This window comes from Trichomycterus rosablanca, chromosome 10, assembly GCF_030014385.1.
Source record: "Trichomycterus rosablanca isolate fTriRos1 chromosome 10, fTriRos1.hap1, whole genome shotgun sequence".
In the NCBI taxonomy this organism is placed as follows: domain Eukaryota; kingdom Metazoa; phylum Chordata; class Actinopteri; order Siluriformes; family Trichomycteridae; genus Trichomycterus; species Trichomycterus rosablanca.
Genome location: NC_085997.1, coordinates 198213 through 216451, shown reverse-complemented (window position 1 = coordinate 216451; position 18239 = coordinate 198213). Strand labels below are relative to the sequence as shown.

At 48.1% G+C, this 18239-nt stretch overlaps 1 protein-coding gene across 1 annotated transcript; it reads left to right on the top strand.

Annotated features, from left to right (window-relative positions):
• The first annotated feature begins 1520 nt into the window (after positions 1 to 1520).
• prr12a (proline rich 12a) lies at positions 1521 to 17079 on the top strand. Its single transcript, XM_063002611.1, has 16 exons — positions 1521 to 1672; positions 1927 to 2096; positions 5826 to 5983; positions 6163 to 6324; positions 6456 to 10795; positions 10894 to 11058; positions 11144 to 11795; positions 11885 to 12351; positions 13323 to 13439; positions 13543 to 13676; positions 14470 to 14906; positions 15239 to 15358; positions 15443 to 15540; positions 15670 to 15801; positions 16404 to 16499; positions 16783 to 17079. Exons 2-16 carry the CDS (start codon positions 2014 to 2016, stop codon positions 16915 to 16917), a joined length of 7296 nt encoding a protein of 2431 aa, XP_062858681.1. The 5' UTR covers positions 1521 to 1672; positions 1927 to 2013; the 3' UTR covers positions 16918 to 17079.
• Positions 17080 to 18239: the final 1160 nt, after the last annotated feature.

Below are 18239 nucleotides of genomic sequence, written 5' to 3'. Positions count from 1 at the left end.
GAGTATAGTATAGTAGAGTATAGTATAGTAGAGTATAGTAGAGTATAGTAGAGTATAGTATAGTAGAGTATAGTATAGTAGAGTATAGTATAGTATAGTAGAGTATAGTAGAGTATAGTATAGTAGAGTATAGTATAGTAGAGTATAGTATAGTAGAGTATAGTATAGTAGAGTATAGTAGAGTATAGTATAGTAGAGTATAGTATAGTATAGTAGAGTATAGTAGAGTATAGTATAGTAGAGTATAGTATAGTATAGTAGAGTATAGTATAGTATAGTAGAGTAGAGTATAGTAGAGTATAGTAGAGTATAGTATAGTAGAGTATAGTAGAGTATAGTAGAGTATAGTATAGTAGAGTATAGTAGAGTATAGATAATATGGGTTGGGAGTACCGGGATCGTGAGGACAGGGAGGAGGAGGAGGAGAAGGAGGAGAGTAGGGGGTAGAGGAACGGTATAGTAGAGTATAGTATAGTATAGTATAGTATAGTAGAGTATAGTAGAGTATAGATAATATGGGTTGGGAGTACCGGGATCGTGAGGACAGGGAGGAGGAGGAGGAGGAGGAGAAGGAGGAGAGTAGGGGGTAGAGGAACGGTATAGTAGAGTATAGTATAGTATAGTAGAGTATAGTATAGTAGAGTATAGTATAGTATAGTAGAGTATAGTAGAGTATAGTATAGTAGAGTATAGTATAGTAGAGTATAGTAGAGTATAGTATAGTAGAGTATAGTAGAGTATAGTATAGTAGAGTATAGTATAGTATAGTAGAGTATAGTAGAGTATAGTATAGTAGAGTATAGTATAGTAGAGTATAGTATAGTATAGTATAGTAGAGTAGAGTATAGTATAGTAGAGTATAGTATAGTATAGTAGAGTATAGTAGAGTATAGTATAGTAGAGTATAGTAGAGTATAGTATAGTAGAGTATAGTAGAGTATAGATAATATGGGTTGGGAGTACCGGGATCGTGAGGACAGGGAGGAGGAGGAGGAGAAGGAGGAGAGTAGGGGGTAGAGGAACGGTATAGTAGAGTATAGTATAGTATAGTATAGTATAGTAGAGTATAGTAGAGTATAGATAATATGGGTTGGGAGTACCGGGATCGTGAGGACAGGGAGGAGGAGGAGGAGGAGAAGGAGGAGAGTAGGGGGTAGAGGAACGTCCGCCTCAAACATGGCGTCTGTGAGAGGAGAAAATGAGTAATATTAGGCAGAATTGCGCTCCGTGTTTCTCGCCTCTCTGAGCCGCCGCTCTCGGGTTTATTTCTCGGCTCTGTATCTCTCGGTTAGCCGCGTTAGCTCGGAGCTCCGGCCTGAGGGGAGATTAGCGTTAGCATTGTGCCGTATTTTGATGCGTCGACAGAGCTAGCTTAGCGCGCTGCTATGAGCTGGACGGACTCACGGATCCGTGTGCAGATCTGCGTGTGTTCGCTGTGAGGGTTTAAACGCGGATCTCTGATCTGGTTTCATTTCTGCTTTCTGGAGGATTTTATTCTGTTTTATTTCTCCGGTAAGAAGCGCGAGAGGAGCGGAGAGGAGAGCGGGGAGGGAGAGGACGGTGCGCGGTCACAGACGTGCATCACGGCGGGCTGACTCTCACCGAACCCCGGGCTTGATTTCAGGGTTTAATCGGCGTCTCGCTTCTTGTGGTTGAAATGGGATTAACTGAGGTGATTTGGGAGCAGAAAGGGAACTGAGGTGTGTGTGTGTGTGTGTGTGTGTGTGTGTGTGTGTGTGTGTGTGTGTGTGTGTGTGTGTGTGTGTGTGTGTGAGAGAGAGGGTTTAGGAGAGCTGGTTAGTGAAACACCCCCTCGTATCACGCACTCTCTCCTCACCTCCATTTCCTCTCTCGGTCTCTCCCTGCTTCACTATGCTTCACTGTGCTCTATATGCTCTATATGCTCTATATGCTCTACATGTATAGAATGGCCGGTTAGGACGCAGATTTTAGTGCACGGATCCTCTCGCACCCGGATCTGTTTTCTTTCGGTTCTGATCATCAGCTGCAGGAATGGACCGGAATTACCCGGGTGCAGGGTTCGGTGATTTGGGCGCAGGAGCCGGATGGAGCTACGAGCGATCAGCCAAAGCTAGGTAAAGAAAAATAGCACACACACACACACACATATATATATATATATTTGCATGTGTGCATGCATTTATATATTTCTGTATGCATGCATGTATATACTTCTATATTTGTGCATGTATATATGTATGTGCATGCATGAACATATTTGTATATTTGTGTATATGTATGTGCATGCATGTATATATTTATATGTATATTCCTGTATGTAAATATGCATGTGCATTGCATTGCATGTGTATATTAATATATTTGTGTATGTGTATATGTATGCATATATAAATTTATATGCATATGTCTGCATGTATATATGCATGTGCATGTATGTATATATTTATACATTTGTGTATGTATATATGCATGCATGTACATATTTATATGCATATTTGTGTATGTGCATGCATGTGTATATTTATATTTGTGTATGTATATATGCATGTGCATGCATGTATATATTTATATGCATATTTGTGTATGGATACATGCATGTGAATATTTATATATTTGTGTATATGTATATGCATGCATGTATATATTTATATGTTTGTGTATGTGCTGTATATATGCATACATGTATACATTTATATGCATATTTGTGTATGTATACATGCATGTGTGTTTATATATTTATGTGTATATATGCATGTGCATGCATGTATATCTTTATATATTTAAGCATGTGCATGAGCAGTAGAATACATGTCGACCTGTGTGATCCCCACACTGAACCCTCTGAGGTCTTTTGCATCCGTGTGACGCTGCATTTGCGTCAAATGTGAAATGACGCTGATCTAAAATGTGCAGCTTTTATTGAAATAAGCCAGCCAGGGTTTAAATAAGGGGGGGGGAGGGGGGGGGGGGGGTTAGGTTGGAAATGTATGGAATGTGATTGACAGTCTGATGTGGGGGGTGAAAGTAAAACCCAGAGATACAGGGGCGGGGGGTTAAATCCTAAATCCTGTACCCCCCATTAATACTGCCGTTCCCTTCATTATATAGCTTCTGTCTCACTGATGCACTGATAGATAATTCTGTGATGAAGGAACGGGGTGCAGAGGGGCTCAATCATCCCAAAATCATCCCAAAATCATCTAACCCAAATAACCCAAGTGCGTGATTCTGGACCTCACTTCAGTTTAGCTGCAATATTGTAGTCAGGCACGACTGCACACATCTGCATCTGTGTTCAAATAAACAGCTGTGCGAGGAACACGCTTCATTTTAGTACAGTTTATAAATCTAAATATAAAAAATACTATATAAATAAAATAAGCACACGGCCTGTTCAGGTTAGCATTAGCCTGTGCTGCCTCGCTGTAGCATCCAGCTGATAACATAATGGTCGCATACAGGCCTGCAACTGTAATACACATTTAATGTAGATTATCCAGCCGCCCAGCTGCCCGTAAATCTTAAATTAATTACGAATATGGTCTGATAATCAAATCTAATCCAAATATAAGATCTAATAATAATCTTCCCTCCTGTATCGGATGCTAGCGCTAGCGTTGCTGCTGCTAACCAGTTAGCTTCCTGCTACGGATGCTAACTTCATGTACAAATACAGACCCGGGGAAAAATATTTAGTAAATATAATTATGGTTAAATTATCAAGACGATGCACTAAAATCAGTCAGAATTAGATTTATTGGCACCTTTTGGGAAATCTGGATGATATGTTCTTAAAATACGTTTAAAATGCATTTGCGGTGTAAAACTGTGGATCCTTTGGGCCCAGATAAATAAATAAATAAATAAAATAATAATGTATTATTTTCTTTGTATAAAATTATCATTAGTATTGGGGTCTAATAAAGAATAATCTTGACATTGGAACGAATGTTAGTAAAGCATGATGTTAAATTACATTAATTAGTAATTAACATTGATGTACCTACACAAATACTAATAATAAATATATAAGGTCCAATAAAGATGTTCCTTTATTTTTAACAAATATTTAATTCTAGTCAGAGTCATTCTGGAACACTGGGTGCAGGGCAGACACACCCTGGACAGGGCAGCGGTCAGTTTTAGGGTTTCAGTGCAGCCAATTCACTGATCTGATCTGATTATTTATTATAATATTGTTATTTTATTGTGCATAAATATCAGGTAATATGATGGTCAAATTGCCTAAATCATTAATCAACATTTAAAAAACCTCACACATTAAATTAGACAGTGGGCTGATCTTTATAAATCAGCAATAGCTTTATTACAGTTCCACATCTGAGGATGTCCACATCTAAAATTAACTCCCAGATTTAATACTGTGCAATAATAAAATGTGCTGGATGTAATGAGATTTTTAGTCCAAATCCACCTAAATGAGCTAAAAGGACATAATCACGAGCATAATTGCTATTCCCACACCGGTCCCCTCACCTCACGCTAATAAAAAACTGGGTGAGCCAAAGAGCCTGAAGGACCTGAAGAGATTCTGTACTGAGAAATGCTCGTAGATTTCTTTACCTGGATTCTCCAATTCCATCAACATTTATAGACAAAGAACTCTTAGTGCTTTTTGCAACTTGCCAGTATAACAGAACTGAGTCTGACATGTTTTTTTTTTTTTTTTTTAATAAATTGTCAAAAGCTCAGATTTCTCTTACACATGCTATACATTTGTAAAACGTACATTAATTCAGGTCCGATAAATTATTGTTTAAAATAATGAATACGTCTGTGGTTCATTAGTAAATAACATTTAAGGTGTTTTGCAGTAGCTCCAGTCGTCCTGACTGCAGGTCTTTGTACTGTGGTAGGAAACCCACACGGACACAGGGAGAACATGCTAACTCCACACAGAAAAGGATCCTGGCTGCTTGAGTGGGGAATAGAACCCAGGTCCTTCTTGCTGAGAGGCAACAGCACTACTGACAGCAACACTTTTTAATAACCTCTTAAAAACATACAACATACGTTTATCATGAACCTTATACCAATAACACTGTTCCTGTGGTTTTTGGCAGGTGTGTTATAGCACATATTCCATATTATAGGAGATAAAGATCCGGCCAGAGAAAACAGCCCACTGGTCAGTTATAGTTTATGTGTGTATATAAAAAGAAGGGGTCAACAAGTGGAAGCAATTAAAAAGAAGCCCAATTCTACAGAAATCCCACACTTCTATAAGTCTACAAGTGCACTATTCATCTAAACTTCAGATCTGAAGCATTATAGTCATATAACATTATATAGGTGCACTATTTACTATACAGTCTGGATTATAACCTATTACATTATACTTTCATAATATAATAAGCTAAACATGCAGATTTGCTAGATGCATTATCATCTCAACCAGCTTTGCAAAATGCAAATAAAATGACAATTCACCGCCCCGATTTAGCATCGCCCGTTCCTTATTTAGACCGTGTTCAGGTCCTGTAGGTGTGTAGTCACAGGTTTGACATGGTTCGAAACATTAAAACAGGTCTTATAACCCTGTTATAAACATTATTCATATGTACTAACAGGTAAACAGTTCCACATGTGTGATATCACCATATATACCCACGGTAGCACTGCCGTCTCACAGTGAGAAGGTCCTGGGTTTGATTCCCAGGTTTCTTTGTAGAGTTTGCATGAGTGGGTTTTCTTCCCACATTGAACCTGAACTGATGAATCATGGGTAACGTGGAACTACCTGTCCTGTCATAAATGGAAGCATGATCATCTCACATCAGTATCACACCAACCTGATGGTTTTCTCTCTTCTTTTTTAATAGTTTGGTGTACGGTAGCTCCAGATCTTCACACCCCGAATCTGAGCTCCTCCATCGGCAGGCCTACGCCACACCCCACCCTCTACAGGGTTACGCAACCAACCACCACCCTGGCGGCTCTGGACAGGGCGGGGCCTGGGGTGCGGCTGGACGGAGTCTAGGTAAGTGAACGTTAAATCAGGTCTACTTCTGGAAACTGATGTTTTTTCTTTTAAAAAATATTGCAACATAAAGACCGTAAATTCACTTGGAAGGCAGAGTCTGATCCTAGGTCCACAGAAACGTATACATCAGAGGTGTGTTAGCATTGTGCTTCACATGTTCCGGGTGTGTTTTACAGGTCTGTCTGGGTTGTTTGACGCTGGGCTGCACCATGCCAGTCCTTCAGGTCCAGATCCTTCTGTTATGAACCTGATCTCAGCTCTGGAGTCCCGGGGTCCACAGCCACCGCCCTCCGCGTCCTCTCTTCTCTCCCAGTTCCGCACCCCATCCTGGCAGACTGGTAAGCTCTGATGCCGTGTATTTAGTGCTAAAATGTGCCAATAAAACAAACACGGTTTACATTTTGTGCTCATATAAAATGATATAAAACGAGATGTCCTTTTAATGAAGTCACTTGTTTTGACTCTTTAGCGATGCACACACCCGCTCCAGCAGAGCTTTTCATCTCCAGCGCCCTTCCCGGTTCTGGATCGTTCCCATCGTCCTCGGCTTTATCAGCCTACCAACACCCGGCTTCATTTTCTGGGCGCTCCTTTCCGGGGGTGACCCCCTCACTCTCTCTGCAGGAGACTCCCACCTTCAGCCCCACGTCCAACGGCCTGTTGTCTCCCCATGATCCTTTGCTGCACATCAAGACGCCCTCCCAGTCGAGTCTCGACTTCGATCGCCTGCTGTCCGCTCAGGGTGCTGCTGCAGCCTATCGCGGTAGCCACGACCCTAGCGGAGGCGGCGGCGTCATTCCGGCCCAGGCGTCCTCGGTGGCTTCGGCCTCCGCTCGGCACCTGCAGACCCACCAGTTCAACCTGCTGTCCTCCCAGCTTCAGGACCAGTCCTCCCAGTTATATGGTGCGTCTGTGTTCTCGTCTGCCCCGCCTCAACCGGCTTCCCAGGAACGGACCATACCACGACAGGACAGTGTCATCAAACACTACCAGCGTCCCTCGCCAGCGCAGGCGTCCTCCTCCACGCCCCATCCCCTCCAGCACTACCTCAGCTGTGGAGTGTCTGGTTACCAGCAGGCCCCTCATCCTCGCCATGCTAGCCTGTCCTGCAGCCCACTGGGAGAGCACAGTCCATCCTCTGACCACAAGCCCTCCCCCAGAACAGAGCAATACAGACCTATCATCCAACCTTCTTATGGATCTTCTTCATCCTCATCATCTGCTGGACCAGGGAAAGGGTCAAAAAGCAGTTCCAGCAGTGGCTACTCCTCATCTGGCTCTGGCTCCTCCACCAGAACTCCCCATACACCACCTTCCGCATCCTCTGCCTCATCCTCGTCGTCGTCATCCTCCTCCTCCTCTGCTTCTGCTACTGCACGCCAGTCTAATTCTATTCCAACCTCAAGCTCTGGATCTGCAACCTCTCGGCAGCAGCCGCCAACCCAGTCTGTGCCGCCTGCACCACAGACGCACTCCCAGCCGCCTCCTAGCACTTCGAACAACTCTCAGCAGACCCTTTCTAAGGCGTGTCTCTCAGGCTACGGCTCCCCAGTAGCTCCAGTTAAGTCGTCTAGCAGCTTGACCGGCCAGACCCCACCCCAACAGCAGCAGCAGCCTCAGTCTTTCTCCCCAAACCAGCCCCCATCACACTTACCTCAATCATATGGAGGGTTCAGTTCCCCACAGACCCATGATCTGCCTTCAGCCAGGACCTCTGGAGTTGCGAAAGGCTATGGAAGTCTTGGGAGTCAGTCGTTTTCAGCAGAATCAGTGTACGGGACAGATTCAGGGTATGGGTCCCTGCCTCCATCACTAGGTGGAGCTGGAAGCCCATCGATGGGCTATACTGGCTCGGGACACTCTCCTGCACTCCTATGTTCAGGAGCAAGTGGGGGAGCAGCTAGTGGAAGCAGTAACGGAGGAAGTACCAATACAGGAGGTGGAAGTAGTGTGGCTGGAGGAGGATCTTACCACATCCCAGATTCCAGTCCATCTCCATCAGGCAACCCTGGAATCGTACGCCCAAGTCTGCACTCTCCTGCTCCCTCACGACCCGCCCAGTCACCGGTTGGGACAGGATCAAACAAATATCTATCATCAGTTCTCTCCCCTTCCTTTTTGCCCTCACCTCAAGGATACCCCGATACTCGAGGACCAAGATCACAGAACTACCATCCCTCTGCTCCCCCTAAGACCAAGTCTGATGCCAGCCTACTCGGAGTCCCGGAGTCTCGATCACAGCAGGATGATGACGACGATGCAGATTTCCTCATCCAACATCTACTCCAGGCTCAAAGTCCTACTCCTCAAGCATCCCATCACCTTCCAGCTCAAAGCCATCATTCCTCACAGCCTTCTCAGCAGCCCCCGGTTCTTACCCCTCAGGATGGGAGCAAGGGATTGTCGTACGAGATGGGCAAGAGCTCAGAGGAACGATACCATCTTCAAAGCGTGATTCGGACTCATAGTGCCACGTCTAATGCTCCGGGGTCTGGAGCAGGGAATGGAGCGGGCCTGGACGGTCAGCTAGAAATGTCTTTAAAGAAGCAGCAACATCAGCAGCAGCAGCAGCAGCAGCAACACAAACATCAACAGAAGAGCAGCAGGTCTGTCGCAGACGGAGGAGGTCGAGGAAGCGCCGATCAAACCCATGCTCATCACCACCATGACTCGATTGACTCGGTGGTCCACTACGGTCGGGGTGACCCTTATTCCCAGCACTCTATCCCTCAGCATTCTTCCTCCCACCATCAACACACCCCTCATACACCCACGCACTCTCACCTGCACTCCCACATGGATCTTCAGAAGAAGTCCCAGGATTCTGCAGACATGGCTTACATTCGCAAGACTCCAGACCTGCAGCACCACCATCACCAACAGCAAACGGCTCACCACCAGTCTCATCAGCACCACCAACAGCAGCATCAGACTCAGTCCCAAACCCTGATGGAGTCTCCAACCGACCAATCGCGTCAGCCTCCTCATTTGTTACAGTCCGTGCTGTCCCATACCACCCGGAGCAAAATCGACTCTCAGCAACACCCTGCCAGCCAGCAGACGCTGATGGAGGCAGCCGGGGGCATCGCGGCGACTGAACCCCATTCCCAGACACAAGCGTCCCAGCTACAGCTTCAGCTCCAGAACCAGTCCCTGGAAGCTGGTGGTCACTATGGTCAACAAGACCAAAGCCATTCTAAATCGGCCACGGTGTCCTCTCTGGATATGCTCGAGCGTTCTCTTTCTCGGGCTTCGAGCCAGGATGGTGGCATGGTCAACGACAGGGCAGGAAATGAGGCTAGCAGAGGAAACTCTGGAGCTGGAAGTGGAGGAAGTGTGGAGAGACACAGATCACAGGATCAACAGCGACTTCCATCGCATCATCCTTCCCAGCATCATCCCTCAGAATTACATTCATATCTCTCTGAGCCAGATCTGGGTCTGTCCACCCCATCTCACGGGCATCATCTTTCCCACCACCACCATCAGTCTCAGCAAACCCCTCAAGGTCCTCAACATCCCAACTCCCATCACCAACATGCTCACCCCCAGCATCCAGCTCAACAAGAGCAGCCACACCCGTCTCACTCCCACTCCTCTCAGCTTTCTCAGCCTCAGCTTGAGTCGCAGCATCAGCCGGACCATCACTTCGATGCTCGAGGTTCTGCCGTGAAAACAAACTCGAACCAGGACCAGAGGTTCGTTCCGTTAACGTCCATATGTTTCCCGGACTCTCTGCTCCCAGACGAAGATCGTTCCTTCTTCCCAGGCATGGAGGACATGTTCTGCCCGGAGGAGTACAAGTCCAGCTGTTCTGGAGAAACAAGTCAAGGTCAGGATGGAGTCGCGCAGGCCCAGCCGGGAGAGCAGGGCATAGAGGGCATCAAATCCACTGCAGAAAGTGGAGGAGATGATACGGGTGCCAGCTACGATATGCTCGCCCAACATGGCAACCAAGATTTTGGGCAATATTGCCATGATCTCTCAGAGCCTGACAGTGGAACCATGCATCTGGACCTTGACTCCTTGAAGACTCATGAGCTCCCGTCTACAGTCAACACTGAGCACCTTGGACTGATCCAGTCTCAGCCAACCGGTCTCGGAATGGGAAGTGGTGGGAATGTCGGAGAAGGATCTAGTGCCAAGTTAGGTAGTTCTGGAGGTTCAGGTTCTGGATCAGGAGGGCTTAACACCCCAATCTTTTGCTCCTCCCGACCCAAAAAGCTCCTGAAGTCCAGTTCGTTTCACCTGTTAAAAGAGAGACCTGATCCTAATTCCCTTCCCAAAAAGAGCTACGCGCAGGAGTACGAGTTTGAAGACGACGAGGACAAGGCTGACGTTCCAGCCGACATCCGACTGAACAGCCGGAGACTTCCTGACCTCATCCCGGACCTTGTGTCCAGCTGTCGCAAATCTGGCGGTGGAACTCTGAGTCCTCTGATGGGTGATCTGGATTTTGGATATCCGTCTCTTGGTCCCCCTCAACAACTACTGCCTCACGACGGACCAAAAAAGAGAGGCAGAAAGCCCACGAAGCCCAAACGGGAGGGTCCGCCGAGGCCCCGCGGTCGCCCGCGCATACGCCCCTTGTCCGAGCCCCATCATTCTAGAGCCATGATAGCAGAGGCCGGGGCGGGGTGCGTTCCTGAACGAGGCAGGGGAAGAGGTCGAGGAAGAGGACGAGGCAGGCGAGATGAGTCCATGATGGATAAGGAACAGGGTCAGCTGTATCAGCAGCACATGCAGCAGCAGCAGATCCATCACCAGACACAGCAGCAGCAGCACCAAGAGCCCATCAAGCCCATCAAGGCAAGTCGGGCGGCAAATTCGTTTTAAATTTGAGGTATTTTTAGATTCTATTTGTCGATTCTGAGCGTAGTTTGGTAACTTCTTATGTCTCGCTGTAGATCAAACTTCCTATCGGTGGTATGTCGTCTTCTGATGCCCTCCTGCGGACGGATTCTTTATCTGGTACCGACCCTGCCCTCTCGGATGGTTCTGTGGGCAGCGCCCCTTCTTTAGGGCTGAGCCCAGGGACACCAGGAGACAAAAGCAAGGGTAAAACTCAGGAGGTAAGATCAGCAGTGTACCTGTTGCTCATTTGCACGCTTGAGCTCGGTTCTTTGTTCATGAATCACTTTATTATCTCATGTCTAGATGGAGGAGAAAGATTCGGAGAAGACCGGCTTCGTGGATTCGTTCTTGGATTTTCTGAAGTCTGGGAAAAGGTCGGCGAGTAGCTCCGGGAACGGGGATTTATCTCCAGGGAAGAGCGGAGGAATCCATCCCATATCTTCTCCGCCGCCACCTCCTCCAGCCCCCTCGGCATTGTCCGGTTACACCGATAGCGAGGGCGATGGGGGGCTGTCTCTGGGTGGGTGCCCGAGCCCCTGCAAGCGTTTGGACGAGGAGCTGAAGAGGAACCTGGAGACCCTTCCATCGTTTTCCTCAGACGAGGAGGACTCGGTGGGTAAAAACCAGGACCTCCAGAAGAGCATCTCCTCCGCCATATCGGCCCTGTACGACACTCCGCAGCTCAGCACCTCCTCCATGCAGCCTCCGACTCTACCTCCTCCTCCACCTCCTCCTGCACCCCTCACGCCCACCCAGCAGCAGCAGCAGCCGCCCACTCTCAGCCCTCAGCCCCCGACACACCTCCACTCGCAGCCTCCCCAGCACGTGGACTCCGGAGCACTGTCGATGGGAGACGCGGCCGAGGAGGAGAGAATGGACGACGAGGACGAGCGAGATGAAAGAATGGAGGAGAGGGAGGCAGAAATGGAGCTGGGAGGTGGTCCGAAATTATCAGGTAAGAGACGCCAGTCTGAGGACCCGACATGTTCATTATTATTATGATATCTTATCAGTGGTTGTAATGACGTTCTCGTTCTCTCACAGACTCACCTGATGAAGCTCCTCATGCGGCGGCGCCCAACACGCTCCAACTCCTCTTCCCATCCTCCCCGACCTCCTCTTCTCCCTCTCCGTCCCCTCTTCCCCCCATCTTTCTCCCGTCCCCCCTCCCGGGGCTGGAGGACGACCCGAATCACCCTCTACAGCGGTCTCCGCCCGCGCCCAGCCCTCCCGCTCCGCCTGTACCCGTCCTCTCCCCACCGCGCGCCTCTCCTCGACCCTCGCCTCCTCCCACCTCCATCCCGTCTCCTCCCGAGCAGCCTGCTCAGGCTCCGCCCTCCCCGGAGGAGCTCCCGGCGGCTCAGATCCTCCCGCTACACCTGGCGCAGAAGCAGAGCGGCGCGGCCGTCGCCGGGGAGACGGAGGAGGACGACAGCGAGAGCGGAGGGGAGGGCATCTTCAGAGAGAGGGACGAGTTTGTGGTCCGGATAGAGGACATCAAGACCCTCAAGGTGCGTCTCTATTATTAAAATGAAAGGTGGCACAGTGCACTAACCCACTACTGCTGAGATCTGACGGGTCCAGGGTTCGATTCTCAGTGGTGCTATCAGCCTGTCGGGCGTCTGCATGGACATGATTAGCTAATGTCTGGGGGGGGGTAAACAGCTGAGCCATTGGAAGGTGCCCTTGTCCGTGCAGGTCCCAAGCCCAGATAGAAATAGAAGTGTTGTTCAGTTATGTTCTGAGCCTTCTTGTGAGGGACCTGCAAGGTCAGGCTCACAGTCAGCGTTCCGTTTCATCTCAGAGGTGCTCACTATAGTTCCTTCACACCAAACCCGTCCAGTCTGTTAGCAGTGGACGTGTCTAATAAAAGCAGAACTCTGGAATTAGGACTGTCCCTATGCAATACATTTGGGCAGAGGAAGTTTAGTCAACCGAAAGGTTGTGAGATCAAGTCCCAGCACTGATGACGATCTACATTATCGGGACGCCCGTTTTAATTCTTGAATTCATGTGTTTCAACCACAACAGTCGCTAACAGATGTAATAAATCACTCATATAAGGTAAATGATACTCTTCGACTTTGCAGCAACAGTTTAGGGAAGGCCCTTTTTTGTTCCAGCATGAGGGAGCTCTATAAAGACGTGAAGAAAAGCTCCAGCGTCCCGCACGGAGCCCTGAGCTCAGCCCCACTCACCAGCTCTGGGATGAACCGGAACACCGACTGATTAATCAGTACCCAGCCAGCCGTACTGAGTAAATGGGCACAAATTCCCACACACAGACAGCCTTTTGAAAATATCACCTAGAGGGCACTTTATTTTAATACTATTTACTTTTGAAACTGGATGTCAGACAAGCTCAGTGTCAGGCGTCCATATACTTTTGGCCGTGTAGTGTAATTCAGGGCCTTCGGTTGGGCGTTTATGTTTCTGTGAGTGCTCACCGTTTGGTACCACGATACCCTCTCTGTGTCCTCAGATGGCCCTGCAGACGGGTCGCGAGCCTCCACCCATCTGGCGTGTACAGAAAGCCCTGCTGCAGAAGTTCGCGCCCGAGATCAAAGACGGGCAGAGGCAGTTCTGTGCCACCAGCAACGTGAGTCCGACCCGACCGTTCCAGTCGCCACAGAAACGATCGCTCGTGTTTATCAGTTTTGGTTTTAAAACCCCGTCCTGTTTCTTTGTGCCGCCGGTTTCAGTATCTCGGTTATTTCGGCGACGCTAAGAAGCGCTACCAGCGGCTCTACGTCAAGTTCCTGGAGAACGTGAATAAGAAGGACTACGTGAGGGTCTGCTCCCGAAAGCCCTGGCACCGACCCTCGGTTACACACAGGTATCCAAACCTCCCGAGTACAAAGTAGTCAAACCCGCGTTTCCATAAAAGTTGGGACGTTTAGTGAAACTCAGTTTAAAGACGAATGTGTGACGTGTTTCATTCTCTTTAATATTTATTCAATTCTAGTGTTTCACTGATCGACTTCATTCTAGTTTGTAAATAGAAACACGTTTAGAATCTGATCCCTGTGACAGACTCCAAAAAAAGTTGGGACGGGGCATGTTCCCCCCTGTGTTCCATCAGCGTTCCTATTCATTTCTACTCTTTAATGCGTGATGAACCGAGGACACTAATGGTTGCTCCGTTCTTGCTCGATACGAGACTTCAGCTGCTCAACAGTCCGTGCTCGCCGTCGTCTGATTCTCCTATTCATGATGCGCTGGTGTTTACTATAGGAGACCGATTTGGTGTGCAGGCAGGACGCTCAAGCACACGCACTCTGTGTCTTTGAATCGTGCCGAATGAGGCCTGGCGACGCCCTCCCAGGAGAAATGGATTGATTCAGTGGTGAGCCACGCCCCATCGTTGCTTGTAGATCCAGGTGGATCCTTTTATCCCTGATCATGATTCCCTCACCTGGTACCGACTCACCTGCTCACTGTGGAACCTTTCACTCTCATTCTGCCTCCATCCCAACTTTTTTTGGAGTCTGTTACAGCATCACAGATTCTTCATTTTGCTGCCTTTTACTAAGCGTCCCAACTTTTCCTGAAACGTGGGTTGTGTTATATGGTTTTGTTTGGTAAGAATCGCGCTCTTCATGTCATCGTGTTCTCTGGTGACTCCTCAGACGGCAGGCGCAGTCTCAGTCGGTCCCGAGGATGGCGCTGCCCCCTACCAGCCAGACGCCCCCTCAGCCGCCGCGGGACGAGAAGAACAGAGAGCGCGAGAGGGTAAAAGAGAAGCGCGAGGTCCGAGAGAAGAACAACGTCCGGGCGAGGGAGCAGCAGGAGAAGGAACGACTGTCCAAGATCAAGGAGCAGGAGAAGGAGAAGAAAATGCCGCCCCCTCCTGCCCCGCCCAGGCTGGAGAGGCAGGGGGCGCCGACCGAGCAGAGGAGGAGGAAGGACGAGAAACGGGCTGCGGGCGCGGAGAGGAAGGCCGAGCGCCCCCCGAAACAGAACCCGGGTAAAGTCAAGGCCGAGCCGCCGCCCAAGAAGAGGAAAAAGTGGCTGAAAGAGATGCCCTCGTCTTCTGATTCCGACTCTTCAGCCAGCGATGATGAGGGTGAGTACCAGCACTGTACAGAGCTGCAGTTACGCCCTCTGCTGGCTGATCGATGGTGCTGCACTACACGGAGACGGGGGATAATAGAGATCAGTGCGTGACTCTCCGTGCACGATACGGATCTCCTGGTGCAGGTGAAAAGAAGCGGTCAGCGCTACACACGTGTCGGAGGGGGCATGTGTTAGTCACGACCCTCCTCAGTCCGGAGTGGGGATCTGCAGCAGTAGAGGGGAATTGGATACGACTAAATTGCAAGGAAAATGGCATAAATAACCTGTGTGTGTGTGTGTGTGTGTGTGTGTGTGTGTGTGTGTGTGTGTGTGTGTGTGCAGTCTCTATAAAAGCAGGTCTGAACACTCGGGCGATGCGGGAGATGTACCGAAGCTACGTGGAGATGCTGGTCAGTACGGCTCTGGACCCGGACATGATCCAGGCCCTGGAGGACACTGAAGGTGAGGAGCATTTTGTTTTACCGCTCATACGCTCAATCGGTCAGGAGATTTGACCCCACACCCTTATGTTCTTTGATGTTGTAGATGAGTTGTACCTTCCTCCCATGCGTAAGATCGACAGCATCCTCAGTGAGCAGAAGAGAAAACTCATGAAGACGGTCAACATGAACTCCCAACACCAGGTACCGCCACGCCCTCCTCCTCACCGCCACGCCCTCCTCCTCACCGCCACGCCCTCCTCCTCACCACCACGCCCTCCTCCTCACCACCACGCCCTCGTCCCCCATTAACTCTTGGTTGTTTTTGTGTAGGAGGCCCTGAACACGTTCCCTCAGATCACGGCCGAGCCCACGGACTCCGGCGCTGTGAGGGTGAGGTTTGGTGGCGAGTGCTACAACCGCAAAACCCTGAACCGTGTCAAAAAGAGCGTCCCAAAACCACAGGTACTTCATCTTAATCACCACACGCACTGTATATGCAAACGGGTCACTCATGCCGTGGGCGCTGATGCCCCCTGGTTTTTGCACACTGAATCGTTTTATAATATTATGAACTGTAGGTGGTGAAAAACCCACTGCATCCACCATCCAGCCCTCCTCCACCACACTTTACAGCTGGCACGATACAGTCAGACCCAGACACGTCCATCAGACTGGCACATAGAGAAGCATCACAGTCAGTCACTTCACAGAACACGTTTCTTGGACCTTAAAGGATAGATAGTAGATAGATAGATAGATAGATAGATAGATAGATAGATAGATAGATAGATAGATAGATAGATAGATAGATAGATAGATAGATAGATAGATAGATAGATAGATAGATAGATAGATAGATAGATAGATAGATAGATAGATAGATAGATAGATAGATAGATAGATAGATAGATAGATCACTTTATTAATCCCAGAAGGAAAGTCAAGTATTACAACAGCTCAAGGTCCAATAGAAAAAAGTATTAAGTAAATAAAAGACTCAGTTAGGCTAAAGCTTAAACTCGTGGAGTCCGTCGGTCTAATTCCTGCTTCTTTCCCCCCTGTAGGACCTGAAGGTGTCGACGGAGGCGTGTCGATTCTACAGCCTGTACCACTCTCTACACCATTACAAGTACCACACCTTCCTCGTCTGCAAGAAAGAGGTAACCACGCCCGTCTGTACTGTATACACTCCACTGCTCTTAAAATATTCACTCCTTATGGATTATTATTCACCCCCCCCCCCACACACACACACACACACACACACACAAACACACTGTACGTCAGGTTTGACAACATACAAGAACAATTTAAACAGCTCAGCACAGCAGCGTTTATTAATATATAAAATAACCCGACTGATCGATGAGTTTAAAACAGGAACCAGTATTACTGTATCATCACTGTCTGCAGCTCCAAACCGAATCTTTTGTCTTGTTTCAGACTAATACTATAGAACAGGCCTCAGAGGATCCAGGCCAGGAGGAGGTGGTGCAGCAGTGCATGGCCAATCAGAGCTGGCTGGACTCGCTCTTCAACTCCTTCCTAGAGCTGATGAGCCTCGGTGCCAAAGCCTGAAGTCCCCACAGTAATGATCCGAAGTAACGAGGGACGGTCGGAACAAAGGACACGGATTTGTTTTGGCTCAGCACCCCGTCCTCCTCCTTCTCCTTTTGTTCTTACTTGAAGCGCTTCTTAAGACGATTGTTTTGGAGGGGGGGGGTTGGTGATGGTGACATCCCCCCCCCCCCCCCCCCCCCCCCTCCACACAGCAGGTCAGCTTTGACGAGTTAATGAATGAATCAGCTCTTCATGATTACAGTTAATAGGAGCTTCATGTCGGTGCTTAATGGAGTGAAGATGAAGAGGAGAACACGTTCCTACACGGTTCTGATCATTTTTGGTTTTCGGTGGGTTCATGGACTTTGACCCCCTGTGATGGATCTGCTGACTGAACGAGTCCATAATCAAACACTGTACAGTTTCTTTTCTTTGCAAAACCTGGACGAAGCGCTGCAGGAAGGACGAGTCTGTTACAGTTTGTATTTTACACAGATTATTTTTTAAGACTTTTATTCTGCGTTTTTTCTGGTGCGGGGCAGAGCGGCGGTCGCTGGCGCTTTAGAGACGAAGAAGCAAACTGACAGATTTACTGACGGAGGTTAAACGCTGTTACCTTGTTGCTCCGCGAGGACTCGAGCGAGTTTGAGATAAATGTGCATTTTTATTATTTATATAAAGACGTTTTAACAGGACGTGGCAGATCTCGTGTACAGCAGCGCTTCGTTATCTTTTCATTACCGTACGTTCTTTAGAAGCTGTCTTCCTTCAGAATCACCCAGAGTCGACGGGAAGGGGAGGAGACCCTCGGGACGCCATCCGTCCGTCCGTCCGTGAACGTGGAAGAGACAGAAATAGAAAATATGCTTCAGCTACGCAAACCTGTATCATTTCAGCGCATCCTACAGAAACATGGAAACTAAGAGCTAACTCTAGCCTTCGCGTCCCACTAGGGAGAAACGATGTATTAGTGATATTTAAAGAAATTCTGTCCCTTTAGTTTGAACCTGTCTGTCGTCGCTCTGTAATATTGATGAGTATTATTTTGGAACCATCTAATACTGTGCTTCTTTTAAAATAACTGAGTCTTTGTGTAAATATTGTACAGCTCTTCTCTCTCTCTACACTCCTGTACAGGGACTCGACTCCTGTCTTTGACAAACAAATAAAATTAAGAAGTGTATAACGTCTCATAAGAATCACGTCTCACTTTTAACATCTCCAGCTTTATTGTTTTATTTTCTTTATTCTTTTTATACAGTGCACTTCCATCACACTACCACCACCGTGCTTCACTGTTGTTATTACGTTCTTATGATCAGATGTGGTGTTAGCTTTCT

What these genes read in the sequence shown, in the direction of transcription:
- prr12a (XM_063002611.1), top strand. Translation starts at nt 2,014, where the DNA reads ATGGACCGGAATTACCCGGGTGCAGGGTTCGGTGATTTGGGCGCAGGA. An exon ending in TGCGGCTGGACGGAGTCTAG is followed by an intron (nt 5,984 to 6,162) that starts GTAAGTGAACGT and finishes TGTGTTTTACAG; the next exon opens with GTCTGTCTGGGTTGTTTGAC. An exon ending in AGTTCTGTGCCACCAGCAAC is followed by an intron (nt 13,440 to 13,542) that starts GTGAGTCCGACC and finishes CGCCGGTTTCAG; the next exon opens with TATCTCGGTTATTTCGGCGA.